At 42.9% G+C, this 20,794-nt stretch overlaps 1 protein-coding gene across 1 annotated transcript in view; it reads left to right on the top strand.

Moving 5' to 3' along the window:
- Positions 1-20,794, top strand: part of STX17 (syntaxin 17) — a 55,104-nt gene that overhangs the window by 9,784 nt on the left and 24,526 nt on the right. The window contains exon 3 of the mRNA XM_075271160.1: positions 13,176-13,241. Coding sequence (XP_075127261.1) covers positions 13,176-13,241 — 66 coding nt within the window. The remainder of the gene's footprint in view (positions 1-13,175; positions 13,242-20,794) is intronic.

The raw sequence follows: 20,794 nt of genomic DNA, 5'->3' as shown, positions 1-20,794 counted from the left end.
TTATCCCTATACAGAAGATGGACCCTGCCGAGCTCCAGCCATTGCATCCTTCACAGGAGAGAAGGAGGAAAGGAGAGCTCATCAAAGTGAAATTAAAAAAAAGAAACCACCAGGTACATGAGATTACTCTGCCTATTAATGTCAGGCATTTGGGGTTATTAATTTAGTTTTAGTAACTCCATGTGCCTCACATTAATGGCAGTTAACCCCATCATGCTCTCATATTAACTCTTGTATGCTTCACATAACGGTTACTGATGTGTGAGATATATGGGGGTAATAATAATGAATATACTTTTTATTACCTCCATGTCTCTCACATATCCGTAACTCTTATGTGAAGTACACAGGGGGTTAAATGTGAGGGACATGATGGAGTTAACTGCTATTACTATGAGGCACATGGAGTTACTAAGCTGTAATGCACATGACTGTACTTTTTATCCTCAATTGTGGATAAAATTATGGACTATTATATTTCAATGGTCCTGTACATATGGCCGTTGTTTTTGCGGCTGTGTGTCCAGGCCAAATTGAAGAACTGCAAGTTATGGAGCAGGTCCCATAGCTGTCCTATACATAGACCTTTCATGTCTTCAGTGATGTGTGGTATTATATACCACTAGAAAGATGCAGTGCACTGCCAGCTTTCACTGTATGTGCCCCTGTGCTGGAGATATTGGTGCTATTGATTTCAGCAACAATATCTCTCAACTGTCAGAAGAGCAGGTCTTATAGATCAGTGTTATTCCTGGGCTGTGAGGAACGCCCTCCTCACTGTACTCTTCCATAGCCTTGTACTGTCAGAGGGGCGTTTTCTAATGCCCAGTGATGCCGCCAGGCTAGAAGGCTCACCTTTCCAACAGTGGAAAGATATTGTGCTGAAACTAACTGCACCAATATCTCCATCATGGCGAATACCGGCAAAGTTGGCACAGTACTGAATTCAGTCAGCTTTCTAGCAGTATATAGTACCGCACATCTCTGAGGACATGAAAGGTTCTCTTTAAAGTGATTCTTCCATTAAAAATCATATTTTTCTAGTTCACACGTCGGAATAGCCTTAAGAAAGGCTATTCGCCTCCTACTTTTATAAGTCGGGAAGGGGAACATTATACAGTAAAAACAGCTATTTGTGGATTGTATTATGGGGGCAGAAGAGAATCTGGTAGTAAGTGGCTAATGTGACAGTATTTGGTCAGTGTGTGATGTGACAGTATTTAAGTTCTGGTATGGCGGTCAACGAGTGATGTGACAGTATTTGGTCCTGGTATAGCGGTCAGCGGGTGATATCACAGTATTTAGTCTTGGTATAGCGGTCAACGGGTGATGTGACAGTATTTAGTCCTGGTATAGTGGTCAATGTGGGATGTGATAGTATTTAGTCCTGGTATAGCTGTCAGTGGCTGATGTGACAGTATTTAGTCCTGGTATAGCTGTCAGTGGGTGATGTGACAGTATTTAGTCCTGGTATAGCTGTCAGTGGGTGATGTGACAGTATTTAGTCCTGGTATAGCGGTCAGTGGGTGATGTGATAGTATTTAGTCCTGGTATAGTGGTCAGCGGATGACGTGACCGTATTTAGTCCTGGTATAGCAGTCAGTGGGTGATGTGATAGTATTTAGTCCTGGTATAGTGGTCAGCGGATGACGTGACAGTATTTAGTCCTGGTATTGCGGTCAGAGGGCGACGTGACAGGATTTAGTCCTGGTATAATGGTCAGTGGCTGACGTAACAGTATTTGGTCCTGGTATAGCGGTCAGCGGGTGATGTCACATCATTTAGTCTTGGTATAGCGGTCAACGGGTGATGTGACAGTATTTAGTCCTGGTATAGTGGTCAGTGTGGGATGTGACAGTATTTAGTCCTGGTGTAGCGGTCAGTGGGAGATGAGATTGAGGGATGCAAGGCCCACAATGGGTAGGTGTAGACGTAGGGTCCCGACCCCGAGTATATCAATTAGAAATGGAACGTCACACTTGTAGATGTGCCAAAACAATTTATTTGAGTAGAGTAAAACGTTTTTCGATATTTCATATATCTTCTTCAGACTCTACATACAAAACAAAACAGAAATAAAGAAAACACAAACAAATGCATTTGCATTATTATGTGCACAAAAACATAAAAAAAGAACAAATTTCAAGAGCCAGTCTAAATAGTGCAAGTATCAGCGTGATCTCCAATATCAGGTGAGTATATTCAATGTCCATGTGAGAGCGGGGTAAGTCAGGTTGGAGGCTTCGAGTTATTGAATGGAAAGTTAAGAATAAACAACATCTCAATAATAATATAGTATATATGGTAATGTAGTATATACAATATAAGGGGGAGGATAGGAAGAGGACTAACTGGACACAAGGTCCTTACCTAATGAAATACCAAGTAAGATGCGGTAAAACAGAAAAAAAAATATATAAAATAGGAATACCTTCAAATTAAGTAATCACTTCCTAGTTTAGGATTCCTGGGTATAAATGACAGGTTCTGCAGATCATATCAAATGAGAGAAGCTAAATATCATGTAGGACAATATTGAACAAATAGTTAAAGTTTAGCAGGAAAAGTTCAATGGTCAGTATCCAATATCCAGATCATGGATAATATCCATGTATATCACAGTGTACAGACAATGTTGTTACATACATACACAGAACTGTCCAAGCTATATGATCATCTGTGTAGAGAAATACTAGGCACAGTATTTGCCAGGAAAATGCACAATAGATAGAGAACAGCTCGTTGTGTAGGTTATGGGATCTTACCTCCGCACGGTGGAGCCTGCAGGGTCCGCTGTAATATGCAAAAATAATAAGCAGTGGATGGTGAGTAGTCGCCAATAAGAAAATGCCGTCCGGCTGAGCAAAGGTGGCGTGCGGCCTAGTCCCGAGTGCCGGCTTATAAATAAAGCCGGAGGCCGTCACGTAAGTGCGCAACAACTGCGCATGCTCGGGTAGGAGGAGCCGTGACGAGCGGTCAAAATGACCGCAATACATGAGCGCATGCGCTCAAAATAAAGCGCGTCTGCGCATGACTGAAAAGGATGAAGCCGTGATGAACGGCTAGCTGATAAGCGCGCATGCGCTTCGGGCCGGGCTGCGATATGAATATCGCGAGACCTCGGCACACCGGAGTATCAGTTAGAGAATGAATAGTAGGTCAGGTATATAGCAGTGAATGAATGAATCTACGGAGAATGCTTGTGTGTACAGAACTGTTAATGGGACCAAATACCAAGCCACTAAGGGATAGAATCTATGCAGTGGTAAATAAGTAAAAGTTGAAAGTTAAGAATAGTCAAATAGGACTGATATGAAGAGAAAAAGTGTAGAATAGAAACCCAACAGATAACATGTGCGCAAATGGAAAAGAGTAAAACATAGATAAATACAAGTAAATAAATCTATCTGGAATGTAAGAACACCAATATAAGTGGCAGGAAACTAAAATGAAGGAACAAAAGGAAAAAATGAGATGAAAAATAAAAATCAAATCCAAAATTGAGAAAATGAAAAAAATAAAAATAAAAGTAAAAAATAAAAATAAACATAAAAAGATAAAAAATATAAAATATAAATGGGTGGCTTGAAAAGGATACTATGGATGAAAATTGCGGACCCTAGAGGTACAGTCGCGGCGGGGTGTCAACGAGCCTGTAAAGAATAATAAGACAAGTCAGTACATAATTAAATAAATGCATGTATATCATATTCGCGGTTCAGACCCTTAGGTTCGAGGGTCTGTAACCTATGGATCCAGTATGCCTCGCGCCTTTTCAAAATCAAAATACGATTACCACCCCTTCTCGGAATTTCGACATGTTCGAGAATCTGGAATCGAAGTTGCGTAATGCTGTGGTTTTTAGCCTCAAAATGTGCCGGTATAGGAATTAATAAATTTTTACATCTTATATTAGATTTATGTTGTTTAATGCGGTCACGGATACGCTGGGTGGTTTCCCCAACGTACCCGAGACCGCATGGGCACTTAATCAGATATACCACGTAATTTGATTCACACGTATAGTAATCATTAATTGGAATGGTCTGACCGTTCAGGGGATGGTAGATCATATCGCCTTTTTGTACATTAGAACATTGTTGACAATGTAAACAAGGGAAAGTACCCTTCCGCGGTGTATTCAAAAAGGTTTGCCGGGATAATTTGGTGGCTGAACCGATATCGGCCTTGACCAGGCGATCTCGAAGATTGCGTGGGCACTTGTAGCAAGGTAAGAAGGGTAGCTGGAACTCTGGAATCCCCGGATATGCTTTGTTAAGTATAGACCAATGGCCTCTAATGATGTTGTGTATTTTATGTGCAAAAGGGTGAAAATTGTGCACAAAAGGGATCCTATTGGTAGTGGCCCTGGTTGGTCTATTTGGAGGAGGAGAGATAGTGTCATGAAGCGCTTTATTCAATATCTTATTCGGATACCCACGTTGACTAAATTTGTTAAGCATCTCATTGTATCTAACTCTCCTCAAATTGGGATCATCTACAATGTGTGTAACCCTATTGAGTTGTGACTTGGGTAATGCTTTTTTAAGGGCAGGTGGGTGGCAGCTAGAAAAATGGAGGAGGCTGTTGCGATCCGTGGGCTTAGTGAATAGATCAGATTGTAAACTCCCCATTTCTGTAACTGAGACCCTGGTGTCCAGATAATTGATAGATTCGGCACTGAAGCTCAGTGTGAACTGCAGTTCAGGCCATATGCTGTTAAGGTAGTCAGTGAAGGTCTGCAGTGTCTCAATTGTGCCGGTCCAAATACAATATTGTACAATTTGTATTTGGACCGGCACAATTGAGACACTGCAGACCTTCACTGACTACCTTAACAGCATATGGCCTGAACTGCAGTTCACACTGAGCTTCAGTGCCGAATCTATCAATTATCTGGACACCAGGGTCTCAGTTACAGAAATGGGGAGTTTACAATCTGATCTATTCACTAAGCCCACGGATCGCAACAGCCTCCTCCATTTTTCTAGCTGCCACCCACCTGCCCTTAAAAAAACATTACCCAAGTCACAACTCAATAGGGTTACACACATTGTAGATGATCCCAATTTGAGGAGAGTTAGATACAATGAGATGCTTAACAAATTTAGTCAACGTGGGTATCCGAATAAGATATTGAATAAAGCGCTTCATGACACTATCTCTCCTCCTCCAAATAGACCAACCAGGGCCACTACCAATAGGATCCCTTTTGTGCACAATTTTCACCCTTTTGCACATAAAATACACAACATCATTAGAGGCCATTGGTCTATACTTAACAAAGCATATCCGGGGATTCCAGAGTTCCAGCTACCCTTCTTACCTTGCTACAAGCGCCCACGCAATCTTCGAGATCGCCTGGTCAAGGCCGATATCGGTTCAGCCACCAAATTATCCCGGCAAACCTTTTTGAATACACCGCGGAAGGGTACTTTCCCTTGTTTACATTTTTCAAAAATGTTCTAATGTACAAAAAGGCGATATGATCTACCATCCCCTGAACGGTCAGACCATTCCAATTAATGATTACTATACGTGTGAATCAAATTACGTGGTATATCTGATTAAGTGCCCATGCGGTCTCGGGTACGTTGGGGAAACCACCCAGCGTATCTGAGACCGCATTAAACAACATAAATCTAATATAAGATGTAAAAATTTATTTCTTCCTATACCGGCACGTTTTGAGGCTGAAAACCACAGCATTACGCAACTTCGATTCCAGATTCTCGAACATGTCGAAATTCCGAGAAGGGGTGGTAATCGTATTTTGATTTTGAAAAGGCGCGAGGCATACTGGATCCATAGGTTACAGACCCTCGAACCTAAGGGTCTGAACTGCGAATATGATATACATGCATTTATTTAATTATGTACTGACTTGTCTTATTATTCTTTACAGGCTCATTGACACCCCGCCGCGACTGTACCTCCAGGGTCCGCAATTTTCATCCATAGTATCCTTTTCAATCCACCCATTTATATTTTATATTTTTTATCTTTTTATGTTTATTTTTATTTTTTTTATTTTTTACTTTTTATTTTTATTTTTTCATTTTCTCAATTTTGGATTTGATTTTGATTTTTATTTTTCATCTCATTTTTTCCTTTTGTTCCTTCATTTTAGTTTCCTGCCACTTATATTGGTGTTCTTACGTTCCAGATAGATTTATTTACTTGTATTTATCTATGTTTTACTCTTTTCCATTTGCGCACATGTTATCTGTTGGGTTTCTATTCTACACTTTTTCTCTTCATATCAGTCCTATTTGACTATTCTTAACTTTCAACTTTTACTTATTTACCACTGCATAGATTCTATCCCTTAGTGGCTTGGTATTTGGTCCCATTAACAGTTCTGTACACACAAGCATTCTCAGTAGATTCATTCATTCACTGCTATATACCTGACCTACTATTCATTCTCTAACTGATACTCCGGTGTGCCGAGGTCTCGCGATATTCATATCGCAGCCCGGCCCGAAGCGCATGCGCGCTTATCAGCTAGCCGATCATCACGGCTTCATCCTTTTCAGTCATGCGCAGACGCGCTTTATTTTGAGCGCATGCGCTCATGTATTGCGGTCATTTTGACCGCTCGTCACGGCTCCTCCTACCCGAGCATGCGCAGTTGTTGCGCACTTACGTGACGGCCTCCGGCTTTATTTATAAGCCGGCACTCGGGACTAGGCCGCACGCCACCTTTGCTCAGCCGGACGGCATTTTCTTATTGGCGACTACTCACCATCCACTGCTTATTATTTTTGCATATTACAGCGGACCCTGCAGGCTCCACCGTGCGGAGGTAAGATCCCATAACCTACACAACGAGCTGTTCTCTACCTATTGTGCATTTTCCTGGCAAATACTGTGCCTAGTATTTCTCTACACAGATGATCATATAGCTTGGACAGTTCTGTGTATGTATGTAACAACATTGTCTGTACACTGTGATATACATGGATATTATCCATGATCTGGATATTGGATACTGACCATTGAACTTTTCCTGCTAAACTTTAACTATTTGTTCAATATTGTCCTACATGATATTTAGCTTCTCTCATTTGATATGATCTGCAGAACCTGTCATTTATACCCAGGAATCCTAAACTAGGAAGTGATTACTTAATTTGAAGGTATTCCTATTTTATATATTTTTTTTTCTGTTTTACCGCATCTTACTTGGTATTTCATTAGGTAAGGACCTTGTGTCCAGTTAGTCCTCTTCCTATCCTCCCCCTTATATTGTATATACTACATTACCATATATACTATATTATTATTGAGATGTTGTTTATTCTTAACTTTCCATTCAATAACTCGAGGCCTCCAACCTGACTTACCCCGCTCTCACATGGACATTGAATATACTCACCTGATATTGGAGATCACGCTGATACTTGCACTATTTAGACTGGCTCTTGAAATTTGTTCTTTTTTTATGTTTTTGTGCACATAATAATGCAAATGCATTTGTTTGTGTTTTCTTTATTTCTGTTTTGTTTTGTATGTAGAGTCTGAAGAAGATATATGAAATATCGAAAAACGTTTTACTCTACTCAAATAAATTGTTTTGGCACATCTACAAGTGTGACGTTCCATTTCTAATTGGTCAGTGGGAGATGTGACAGTATTTATTCCTGGTATAGCGGTCAGTGGGTGATGTGACAGTATTTAGTCCTGGTATAGCGGTCAGTGGGTGATGTGACAGTATTTAGTTCCGGTATAGCAGTCAGTGGGTGACGTGACAGTATTTAATCCTGGTATAGCGGTCAGTGGGTGACGTGACAGTATTTAGTCCTGGTATAGCGGTCAGTGGGTGATGTGACAGTATTTAGTCCTGGTATAGCGGTCAGTGGGTGATGTGACAGTATTTAGTCCTGGTATAGCAGTCAGTGGGTGATGTGACAGTATTTAGTCCTGGTATAGTGGTCAGTGGGTGACAGTATTTAGTCCTGGTATAGTGGTCAGCGGGTGATGTGATAGTATTTAGTCCTGGTATAGCGGTCAGTGGGTGATGTGACAGTATTTTGTCCTGGTATAGTGGTCAGTGTGGGATGTGACAGTATTTAGTCCTGGTGTAGTGGTCAGTTGGTGACAGTATTTAGTCCTGGTATAGTGGTCAGTTGGTCACAGTATTTAGTCCTGGTATAGTGGTCAGTGGGTGATGTGACAGTATTTCGTTCCGGTATAGTTTGCCTAGGCAAAAAACCTTACAAATTTACATTAAGAACATCCCTGTAAGTACCAGTGATAGGCACTGCGACACATTGAATTAACAGAATGTTAATGTGTGTACAAATGTTGTGTGTACGAATGGGGCCCCACTTTTAATTTTGCCCAGGGCCCCATTTTGTCTAAAACCGGCCCTGCTGATGCTTAATTGTTGCTCATCGGGATAAAGTGAGCAAAGTGCGATGTTGAGCTGGGACCCGCTGTATGTCCGGGATTCTAGTACTATGCAGGACATGCAGCGGGTCTTGACTCCACCCCGCACTCGCCTACCACACTTTGGGCAGATTCTGCCAGTTGAAAAATCTTCCTGCACTCTTCCATCTACATTCTCTTCTTTGTTCCCCTTTGCTTGTTTAGATAATATGCAATGGCCAAGTTCTCTGTCTAAATTAGGACAGATTTGCCCTGAATGAATGGTAAAATACAGGAGAGCCATCCTGACTGCTTTCATCGGAAGTTTGAAGACCAGACTCTGTCCTGTTTTACATCATATTCCTTGTGGCCAGGAGGGCAGTAGATGAGCTCCCCAGCCTCTCAGGGAAGCATCTATGGTTATGACTATCCATTCTGTGAACTGAAAACTCTTACCTTTTTCCAAGTTCTATGGAATGAGTCACCATTTTATGTCTATTCTTGGAGGGGGAAGCAAGACTGCGCCATTGTCTGGGAATAACAGTCCTGGCTGCCACGAGGAAGTGTCGCAGTAGATCACCCTTTCCCTTGGGATTAAAGAAAGTAGGGCTGTGATGGTGAACCTATGGCACGGGTGCCAGAGGAAGAACTCAGAGCCCTCTCTAGGGGCCACCTTGGAGCAAATTGTACTGCATGGGGACCACTGTGCAGCAGATTATACTGTGTGGGGGCCACTGTGAAGCAGATTGGACTGTGTGAGGGTCACAGTGGAGCAGAAAGCTGTATAAAGCCCCATTCGTATGACCATATTTTGCAGGTCTGTAAGTGTGTGCAATTGTGGATCCGCACATTATTAAGGTTAAATTTCCGTGTTGGCACTTTGTGATAAATTAGTGGGTTTGGGGTTGCATCTTGGGCACTCGGTTTCTAAAAGGTTCGCCATCACTGAAGTAGGGCAACTTTTCAGTGTGGTGGGATTAGGGGGCTGAATGGACGGCAAAGAAAGCTAATTTTATTCCAGCCGAGATAGAGAATGGCTCAGATTGGATGCTCTCAACTGATCAAAAGGGGGGAAGAGACCTCGACACAAGCACAGTCTGCAGCCAGACATCCCCAGGCATTTGATGGAATGGGGTTGCCTTTTGAAGGGGAACTGTGAGGTTAGGTGAGTGAGCTCAGCCAAGGGTAAGGTAACATTTAGAACCTCACTCTTGGAGAGGTTAATCTTTTAATTATTTGAGGTTGGGTAACCTAAAGGAGCAGATCTTCAGAGTATAAATCATGCCACTGGGCAAAACGTGTTTCGGGTGTTCAGCGCTAATCTTCCCCTGTGGTGTGCGTTTGTCTCCATATCCCATACATATACAACATCATGTCTCTGGGTATGTGTGTTTCTCCTATATTTGATTACTAATAAGTATTGGTTCTTTGCTAGTTTTCATATTGCATGATACATTTGTATTATTATTTGTTTTTTCAATAAATACATTTTATATTTTTGATATACTGTATATTTAAATTTGCCATTTCTTTTGTTTGTACATATGATATTCTTGTTTCTTATGGGATTTTTGTTATTTTTGAGGAAAGTATAGGGCTATGAGGCCACCTTAACATGCCAGCTTCCCATCTGGACATCGTGCACACTGTGATTGGCCTGCATGGCCGCTGTCAGATGTTCCATAACCAGGGCGTATAACAGGAGAGATAAAGGACCACCCTGTCTTGTCTCGTTCCGCTCTGGGAACGAATCAGAAAGTCATAGTCCCTGTATAGAGATAAAATCTTTCCTAGGAGGCCAGTGCCACTGCCCACTTGCTTGAGGTTAGCGTGCAGGAATCCCCAGTGGACACGATCGAACGCTTTTTTGACAGAAATAAGTCACATAAGTGAAGACACTGTGTGGGCCACTTAGATCACTTCTTAATATGGTATTACATGCTTTGCGACGAGAGATAAAACCAGTATGATCAGTGTAAACCAATCCTGGCATTAGCGGGAGAGGCGATTAGCTTGCATCTTGGAATTTAACATCAATATTGAGCAAATAAATTGGTTTATAACTGTTATATACAGTCAGATCCTTACTGGACTTAGGGATAACAGTGATCAGAGCGGAGAAGGACTGAGTGACAAACGGGTTGTCACCGTTAAGACTATTAAAAATTATTAAAGAAACGGAGATACAAGGATGTCATGAAAGAATTTATAAAACCATGAAGTAAACCCATTGTACCCCAGGGATTTACCAGAGGGGGACACAGAGATGACCTATATCTACTCCTCCGTGGAGCAGGGGAGAGTAGTTTCCTGAAGGTAGTCCTGCAGTTTATCCCGCAGGGACCCAGGGTCCATATCTACATATTGGCCCTGTATCTTATACAAATCATGGTAAAAACCCTGAACCATCCCTGCTTTGTTGACCAAGTTACGAACGTCTCGGCCTTTGTTATGGGGGATGAAGGAGAGGCAATGTGAAGGATATAGTAGAGGGACGAGTGAGGGTGCAAACGATGAGCCAAGGAGCGACATTGGTCAGCAAACTCAAAATAATGCTTGTGGGTCTTACTTCTTGAATGAACGTACATTTTATCAAGGTAGGTACAAAGCACCTCCTTCATATTGAGGAGCTCAATGTAGGTCGCACGATCCAAGGTCTTCATGGGCCGCTTCCAGTGAATAAATCCCTGCCAGTCGGATTGCACACTTTTTAGGGCCTCCCACTGTACTAGAAGAGGAGTTTGGTCTTGAGCATTATTGAACTCAAAGCAAATCATGGAGCTAATCTCTTCTCTATATGCAGCATCCTTGAGGTGCCACAAAAAGGAGCATGCGGACAGACCATCGATCATTATGGACAGGAACAGGAAGACTCGGGCATGGTAGAACCTATCCGGGCCTCTGGGACCAGGATAATGTGTAATGGCTTGTCAGGAAGTAGTCTGCACAGTTGAGAGGGAGAAGATGAAAGGGGAGGGGGGGAGGGGGGGGCAGGGCATAATCAGTATTCGGGTCTCAAACAAAAAGTTGTAATTTCCCCCAGAACCACTACCCCCTCACTAAAATGTGGGCACCGACTGCGGGAATTAGCACGGGCACTAGCGCTCTGGGCAGCTATGGTTGCCACCATAGTTGAACACCCAGAATCCGCCGCACTAGAACGGCGGATGTCGGGAAGAGGTAATCTTGATAAATTTAGTCAGATACCCTCTGTTCTTAAATTTACGTTCTATGTCATCCATTGTTCTACTGAAATCTAGGTAATCACTGACCACATTTGTTTCCCTCAAGAATTGGCAGCATGGTAATGAATTCACTATCGTTCTGGGGTATGTTGACTCAGACCTCAAAAACCGATTCTTGTCCGTAGGTTTACTAAACAAATTGCACCTAAATTTACCATTCTCTGCCTAAACTAACACTTCCAAAAATTGTATAGAGACATCCAAGGAATCAATGTAAATTTTACACTTGGATCTAGGGTATTGAGATAACCATCAAAACTATTTAACGCATTAGTGCACCCTGCCATAGAAGGAACATGTCTTCTATGTATCTTCGCCACTTCAATCCTTTAGAGAATAGGGGTGATATATAGATGAGATCATCCTCCATGACCGTCATGAAAATGTTGGCATAAGTAGGTGCCTTATTTACGCCCATGGCAGTGCCCTTCTTCTGAATGTAATATTGGTCCCCCATATAGAAAGTAATTATTATTCAATTCCAATTGCAGTTAACTCAACAAAAAAGCACGTTGCCTGTCATTAATCAGCTACATCATTTCTTCTCCACTTCCTGAAATCCTTTATAATTGTCAATTGATGTGTATAAAGATACATCGAAGGATTCCAATGTTATATGTATAACTCTATTTCAATTAATCTCCTGTAATCATCCAAAAAAAATCAGATGTGTCTTTAATGTAGGAACTCCAAGTGGTAGCAAAACCCCTCAAGGCCCTATCCCCCCAAGAAATAGATATGTTAGAAAAAACAGAACTGGTATCAGATACTATCGGTGCACCTGGTATTGACTGTAAGTTCTTATGAATCTTAGGTCACACATATATGACTGATGTAACTGGAGATTCTGTCTTTAGGAATATATATAAATCCTCTATAGGTTTTCTTTGCAATGCGGAATCCAGTACTGTTTGGATCTTCCTCTGTAAATTAAATCTCAGCTCACCAGCCAATATACCATATACATCAGTATGACCAACCTGGTGTTCAATCTCAGCCAAGTATGATGACAATGACAGCACCACCCTTATTAGTGGCCTTGTTGATAGAATCACCATCATGGGACAGCTCACACAAGACAAAGATCTCATCCTGTGTCATATTAGGATGTTCATCTCATGTTTTGTTTAGATGAACGTAATTTCAAGACATCCTGTTTAACCACATCAACAATGCTTCAGTTGCAGGGATTGTGGTAGGGAAAGTGAAAGCACTCTTATCCCACAATTGACAATTGTGAATTGTCAATTCAGTAGATTTAATAGATGTATTCTCAATATAATCCTGAGACAACAGCTGTGACAACCACAGGCACAGAACGATTTGTGTAAGACCAACACTTCCCAGAGCAGCGATAGGCAAAAGACAATTCTTGTGGTGGTAAATATTTCTTCTAAGGTCTTGATATGTGAACAAATATCTGTGTAATAAGGGGCTTACATTCTATCCCGTCTCTATGACCAATTGGTCTCAGGTTGAACTTGATGTTTTTTTAGGCCAATTAACTAGTCAAGTCACGTATATTGCAACCTGAATTATTTTCTTTTGCTGTTTTAGTATCGAAGGTGTAAATCATGGGAACAGTTGCATAAGGAGCATATCAATGCTGGACGTACAGTGCAGGTAAGTAAAATATTTAATGTTTGGTCAAATATTTGTACATATATTTGGAAAGTATAGGACTCAGCAACCTGACTAAACTTCCATTTCATTGTGATCCTTGTCCATGATGTTTTTGTTCACAGCTAATTCTTCTCAGGCAGATATGACGTTTGGCTTAACACAGAACTGAGTGTTCTGCAGTAAGCAAGCCTTGTGTGGGACATCCTCTGCCCTCACATAGCCTGATCTTTTTGTTGTATAAACCCATACAAATCTATCTAGCCACGTTCAAATGAACAAACCTGTACTTTAGTGTGTTTAGCTGCAATATGTTGCTTTACTTTGGCACTTGCTTCAAGGTACATAAATTAAATGCTCTCAGACTAAACTAGCTCATGGCCTAGCCACTAAGACACCTTGCCTCATGTCCTTCGACCTTAGTACTTCCTCCCCTCCGACTAGAGATGCCTACATATTTTAGGGAATGCTCCTACTATTTATAAGGAAACAAGGCCCGGAGTCGTGAAAGGGAAATCTGTATGGGCAGGGCCTCGGACTTAGTAGCATTAATTTTATACCTAGATTGAGAGTTACATGCAGATTAGTCAAGGTTAACAGGATATTATCCACAAAGAGGGAAAGCTTAAACTCTCTACCCTGTATCTTTTCCCCACTAATGTCAGGGTGTAATCAGCACCAGCTAAAGGTTCTCTGTGCATAACAAAGAGGAGTGGCGATAGAGGGCAGCCTTGACGAGTGCCATTATGTAGGGTAAACGTGCAGGAGGAGGCATGAAGAAGTTTTACGGTGGAGGTGGAGTAGAGGCCCCTGATTGCTGTTAGAAAGGACTACTGAGAACAAAGGTCTACAGTGTTGCAAACAAAGTGCCACGTGAGGCAATCAAAGACTTTTTCTGCATCCATACTGAGCTCTAGAGGTGAATATCTATCAGATCGATTGTTCATGGGCATTATCGCCACCCTGTCAGCAAGGCATGAAAACTACCTAATCCTTATGTATTGGAGAAGGGAAGACAAGGGTTGAGCTTAGAGGCCAGAATCTAGCTAAACAGTTTGAGGTCAGTGTTTAAAAGTGCAATTGGTGTAAAATTCTTACAATCTATGTGATCCCTCCCAGGTTTCGGAGATAAAGGGTGAGGAAGGAGTGTGACATATAGCCGTGGATAGGCGTTCCACACGTGAAAGCATTAAGGAAAGGGAGCAGACAGGATATAATCTGCAAATACTTTATGGTATAGGTGGTTAAAACTATTGGGGTCTGGCAATTTCCTATTGGGAAGGTCTTTTATGAGCTATTCCACCTCATCATTAAAGGGATTCTATCATTAGAATACTCTTTTTTTTTTTAACTAAATACACGTAGGAATAGCCTTAAGAAAGGCTATTCTTCTCTTGCCTTTATTATTCTTATCCGCACTGCCGTTCCTGAGAAATGGAGATCGGGAGAGGCCACAGGAAAATGGCCGACAAACATGAACAGTCGGCGCTTTTGGATGATTATGCGATGAGAGCATGAGAGAAGAGATGTTCCGGAGAAGAAGATAGAGGCATTGCTGGAGTGTTTTCAAGCAGCACAGTGGATGCCCCAGTACTGTTTGAGCGCAGGGGAATGCCCCAAGTGCTGCGAGAAAACTCATTTACATAACGATGAAAACCAGGAATATCTACCGAGAAGTCTTCTAAAGGTAGGAGAAGAATAGCCTTTCTTAAGGCTATTCCTATGTGTTTAGTAGTAAAATAATGGATTCTAATGATAGAATCCCTTTAAGTTCAAGAAGGATTTCAAATGGATTCGAAGTCACTCCTGTGTCTGCGCCCACCGAAGAAGGCCCTCATTAAGCAGCCAGTGACTCTAGTGGTCACATTGCAGATAGCCAGATCTCTCAGAACAGGAACAGGTGTGTGATCAGACGAGGTAATAGAATCCATGGAGGTCCCATGGAGGAGGCGCAAACCAGGAGCATTCTCAAAGAAAGATTCACGTGTGGACCTGATTAGGAGGAGAGAAGAACATATAGGATTTGTCAGATGGATGGTTTATCCGCCAGAGATCATATAAGGAATACCTTATAATAAGGCGGAAGAAGTCAGCTGATAAGTGTCAGGATACGGAGTCGCCGCGGTCTCCTTGCTGCGCGGCGTTTCCCTGGGAGACGTGTTAGGAGTTCTATTGGGTGTGCTTAGGTCATTAAGGGTTAATCTTTTCCTTGCCTTCAGTCTCCATGCCGTTTGCCATCAGGTGTGTTCTCTGCTGCTATTTAAACCCCACCCAAGCATGGATCCTTGCCAGCCATTCACTTTGGGTTTCCTGGTCCCCCTGCTCAGTCTTATTCCCTGTCTGTTTGTATTCCATATGTTTCTTGGTTTGTTTTTTTTTTGACCCGGCTTGTATTTTTGACTATCCCTTGTCTTTTGATTCGGTACCTTTATTATATCTCCTGGCTCGACCTCTTGCTCATCTGACCTCGCCTTCTCTTCTGTATCTTGCTGGGACTTGTGGTCCTCCCTGGTTCCATGCTGTTTAGTCTTTTGTTTTGCATTGCAGTTACACTGTGCTTTCTGTTTAGGTGTGACTCCAGACCCTAGGACTTTCAGGGCCTCCTCTCCCCTTATCCTAGCCGCCGGGATAGAAGCGTAAGGAGTCGTGGTAGGCGCACTTCAATTAGGAAGTGCATGGGTCTGCCTCATCTCAGATACTACAGCATAGTCATAGCCGCAGGGCCTACGACCCCTTTTGTCATTAGTTGCACAGTGTTGCTTTCCCAGCTGTGTCACTTTGCACTGCCTGACCCTGACTCCAATCCTTACATAATGGCTGGCCATTACCCTAGACAGGCCGCCCGGCGGTTTAGTATGGATGCCGAACACTCCGTAACTGACCGCCTGGACGAACTGTCAAGGCAGGTGCAGGGCATGGCTGGGATAATTAACCAAGTCTCGCAGCGTCTGGATGCTTTGCCTGATCCAGCATCAGCCGCTGCAGGTTCTTCTATTCAAACACCAGTTTTTCCCATATTGAATACCCGTCAGGATCCTAAAATGCTCTTGCCTGACCGTTTTGACTGTAAACCAGACAGATTCCGAACATTTCGGGAATCTTGCCATTTATTTTTTCGTTTTAATTTCCTTTCTTCTGAAGCAGAGCAGGTGGCGCTGGTGGTGTCCCTTCTACGAGGGTCACCACAAGACTGGGCCTTGGCTCTACCTGCTGGAGCTCCTGAATGGAATTCATTAAATAAGTTTTTTTCAAACATTAGGTCAGATTTATGATGACCCTAATAGAGTTGCCTTGGCCGAGTCCCATCTGTTGTCTATTCAGCAGGGAGTTAGAACTGCCGAGGACTATTGTACGGACTTTCGTCAGTGGAGCTCTCAGTCAGGGTGGACAGACAGGCCTTTGTTAACCCTTTTTAGACAAGGCTTATCTGATTCTGTAAAAGATGCTCTAGTAAGTAATCCAGTCCCTGAAAATCTAGGAGACTTTATGTCCTTGGCTATTTCTATTGATAGGAGGCTTAGGGAAAGGCGTAGAGAGAAATTAAGCAAACCTGGGTCCTCAGCTAAATCCTGGTCTGTCCTTTCGGAACCTATACCTCCTTCTGCTGTCCCTACCTCTTGTTCTATTCCTGAAGAAGAACCAATGATATTGGGGTCCACATCCGCCTCCAGGAGAAAGTATCGCCTAGAAAACGCTCTGTGTCTGTATTGCGGCAAGCCTGGACATATCCTGAGAAACTGTCCAACCAGACCTAAACCACCGCCGGGAAACGCCAATGCCTGAGTGATTTCTGGGGGGGTCACTCAGGCACACAGGTACCTCCTAATAATATTGAGAAATGTTTACTCCCTGCTATTCTTGTTAATGGTAATAAAACTTTTGCGTGTCAGGCGATGGTGGATTCAGGTGCCGCCATGAACTTCATCCATGAAGTGGTGGCGCAAGTTCTAGGAATTGAATTAATTCCCTTGCAACACCCATTTCAGGTATCTGGAGCAGATCTAACCCCTTTGTCTGAAGGGAAAATCTTAGCCCGTACTGCTGAGGTGCAGTTTTTTGTGGGCAGTTTACATGTTGAAAAAGTGTCATTTTTTGTTATGAAAAAACTGGCTGCAGACGTTATTCATGGTTTACCCTGGTTGCGTGTACATAATCCAGTCTTTAATTGGGAAACTTCGGAGTTGGTTAGATGGGGAGATTCCTGTACTTCTCATATTAATACTATTTGTACTATCAAAAATGATATCAAAATTCCGGAATTTATTACCGAGTTCAAAGACGTCTTTGACGAGCTCAGTGCGACCACATCCACATCGACCTTATGACTGCGCAATTGATTTGGTTCCTGGAGCTAAACTACCCAAAGGTCGCATTTTTAACCTTTCAGCTACAGAGCGCAAGTCCATGCGCCAGTACATTAAAGAGAGCCTATCTAAAGGACATATCCGACCTTCAGTTTCTCCTGTGGGGGCGGGGTTTTTCTTTGTTGAAAAAAAAAGAAGGTGGTCTCCGACCTTGTATTGACTACAGGGAATTGAATAAAATTACGGTCAAAGACCAACATCCTCTGCCATTCATCCCGGATCTTTTTAACCAGGTGGTGGGGGCTCGGTGGTTTTCTAAAATTGACCTCCGTGGAGCTTACAACTTGATTCGGATAAGAGACAGGGATGAGTGGAAAACCGCATTTAATACCCCGGAAGGTCATTTTGAATACCTAGTTATGCCTTTTGGTTTGAGCAATGCTCCGGCGGTATTTCAACGTTTTGTGAATGACATTTTTAGGGATCTGTTAGGTAGATATCTAGTAATTTATTTAGATGACATCCTCATATTCTCACCGGACTGGGAGTCACATCAGCAACATGTAAAAGAGGTTCTTCTTAGGCTACGTCAAAACCACCTCTGTGCTAAGTTATCCAAGTGTCAATTTGGAGTCCAGGAGATAGGTTTTTTGGGATACATCCTTACTCCTGGTACCATTGGTATGGATCCCAGAAAGGTATCTGCAGTACTTGAATGGGAGAAACCTACTACCTTAAAAGAAGTTCAGAGGTTTCTAGGTTTCGCCAACTATTACCGAAAATTTATCCGAAATTTTTCTTCCATTGTTAAACCTCTCACCGATTTGACCAAAAAGGGGGCGGATCCTGCCTCCTGGACACCAGAGACGGAGGTAGTGTTCGCCACCTTGAAACAACTCTTTACTTCTGCCCCAGTCCTGGTCCATCCTGATCCAGAATTGCCCTTTATTGTAGAGGTTGACGCTTCAGAAGTAGGTGTAGGAGCCGTCCTGTCTCAGGGCACTGAACCATTTACCAACCTCCAACCTATCGCCTACTTTTCCAGGAGGTTCTCCACTACTGAGGCCAATTATGATGTTGGCAATAGAGAGCTTCTGGCAATTAAGTGGGCCTTTGAAGAGTGGAGACACTTCCTGAAGGGGGCCAGACATAAAATTACTGTACTAACTGACCACAAAAACTTATTATATTTAGACAAGGCAAAAAGATTAAATCCCCGTCAAGCCAGGTGGGCTCTATTTTTCACTAGGTTTCACTTTGTAATTACCTACCGTCCCAGCTCAAAGAATACTAAAGCAGATGCCTTGTCCAGAAGTTTTGGTCTTAGTGGTAGTTCTGATGGGGAACCTGAAAATATACTTGCTCCTGGGTTGGTAGTGGCAGTTTTGACCTCGGATCTTGAAACCCGTATTCTCAACACTCAGGATGCTGCCCCTAGTGCGCTACCACCAGGTAAATTGTTTGTCCCTAGTCACCTCCGCTTGGAGCTCTTAGAGGAGATCCACTCCTCTGTTCTGGCAGGTCATCCAGGCATTGCTGGTACTGGGAATCTGTTATCACGAACGTATTGGTGGCCATCTTGGCAACGAGATGTTAAAAATTTTGTTCATTCTTGCGAGACCTGTGCCAGATCTAAGGTGCCCCATGAACTTCCAGCGGGTCTTTTACATCCACGCCCGCTACCCAATCGACCCTGGTCACACATCTCCATGGATTTTATTACCGATCTCCCGTCCTCTAAAGGGAAATCGGTAATTTGGGTTGTAGTAGATCGTTTTTCTAAGATGTCCCACTTTGTTGCCTTGAAAAAATTGCCTTCAGCTAAATTGTTGGCCTGGTTGTTTATCCGCCACATTTTACGTCTACATGGTATTCCTTCAAATGTGGTGTCGGACAGGGGCGTACAGTTTGTGTCCAGGTTTTGGAAAGCCTTTTGTAACAGGTTGGGAGTCTCTCTTTCTTTTTCCTCAGCCTTTCACCCAGAGACTAACGGTCAAACACAGAGATTGAATCAATCTTTGGAACAGTATTTGAGGTGCTTTGTGTCTGATTGCCAAGATAAATGGAGTGAATATTTGCCCATGGCTGAATTTGCACTAAATAATCATGTCAACTCCTCGACTCGGTCGTCTCCTTTCCACATTAACTATGGTTTTCACCCCAGATTCTCCTCCGGAACAGGCAATAAATTCGCCTTTTCCTCAGTAGAGGACGTTGCTAAATCTCTCTGTACTGTATGGGCTGAAAGCCTGGCATCACTGAGAAAAGCCCAGGCTAATCAAGTAAATTTCGCCAACAGAAAGCGCCGCCCTGGACCTGACTTTGTGGTGGGTGACAAGGTCTGGTTATCCACTAAAAATCTCCAACTTCGTGTTCCATCTACTAAATTTGCCCCGCGTTTTATTGGTCCATATCCCATTTCTGAAATAATCAACCCTGTGTCATTCAAATTATCACTTCCTAGGTCCCTCCATATTCACCCAGTTTTTCATAAGTCCCTACTCAAAAAGTATGTTCCGGCAATGGTCACTCGTTCCCCACCTGAACCAGTGATCGTTCAGGGGGAACTAGAGTATGAGGTGGAACGGGTCATTGATTCACGCAGAGTGCGGAATTCCCTTCAGTTCCTCATACATTGGAAGGGTATGGACCAGAGGAGCGTGTTTGGGTGGCAGCCAGAGACCTTCACGCTCCTAGATTGGTGGAGAAGTTTTACCGTTCTTACCCTACTAAGCCAGGGGGTCCTCTTGAGGGTCCGGAGGCCCCTCCTCAAAGGGGGGGTACTGTCAGGATACGGAGTCGCCGCGGTCTCCTTGCTGCGCGGCGTCTCCCTGGGAGACGTGTTAGGAGTTCTATTGGGTGTGCTTAGGTCATTAAGGGTTAATCTTTTCCTTGCCTTCAGTCTCCATGCCGTTTGCCATCAGGTGTGTTCTCTGCTGCTATTTAAACCCCACCCAAGCATGGATCCTTGCCAGCCATTCACTTTGGGTTTCCTGGTCCCCCTGCTCAGTCTTATTCCCTGTCTGTTTGTATTCCATATGTTTCTTGGGGTTTTTTTGACCCGGCTTGTATTTTTGACTATCCCTTGTCTTTTGATTCAGTACCTTTATTATATCTCCTGGCTCGACCTCTTGCTCGTCTGACCTCGCCTTCTCTTCTGTATCTTGCTGGGACTTGTGGTCCTCCCTGGTTCCATGCTGTTTAGTCTTTTGTTTTGCATTGCAGTTACACTGTGCTTTCTGTTTAGGTGTG

This window comes from Leptodactylus fuscus, chromosome 4 (assembly GCF_031893055.1).
Source record: "Leptodactylus fuscus isolate aLepFus1 chromosome 4, aLepFus1.hap2, whole genome shotgun sequence".
Classification (NCBI taxonomy): Eukaryota; Metazoa; Chordata; class Amphibia; order Anura; family Leptodactylidae; genus Leptodactylus; species Leptodactylus fuscus.
This window is presented reverse-complemented; position numbering and strand designations above follow the sequence as displayed.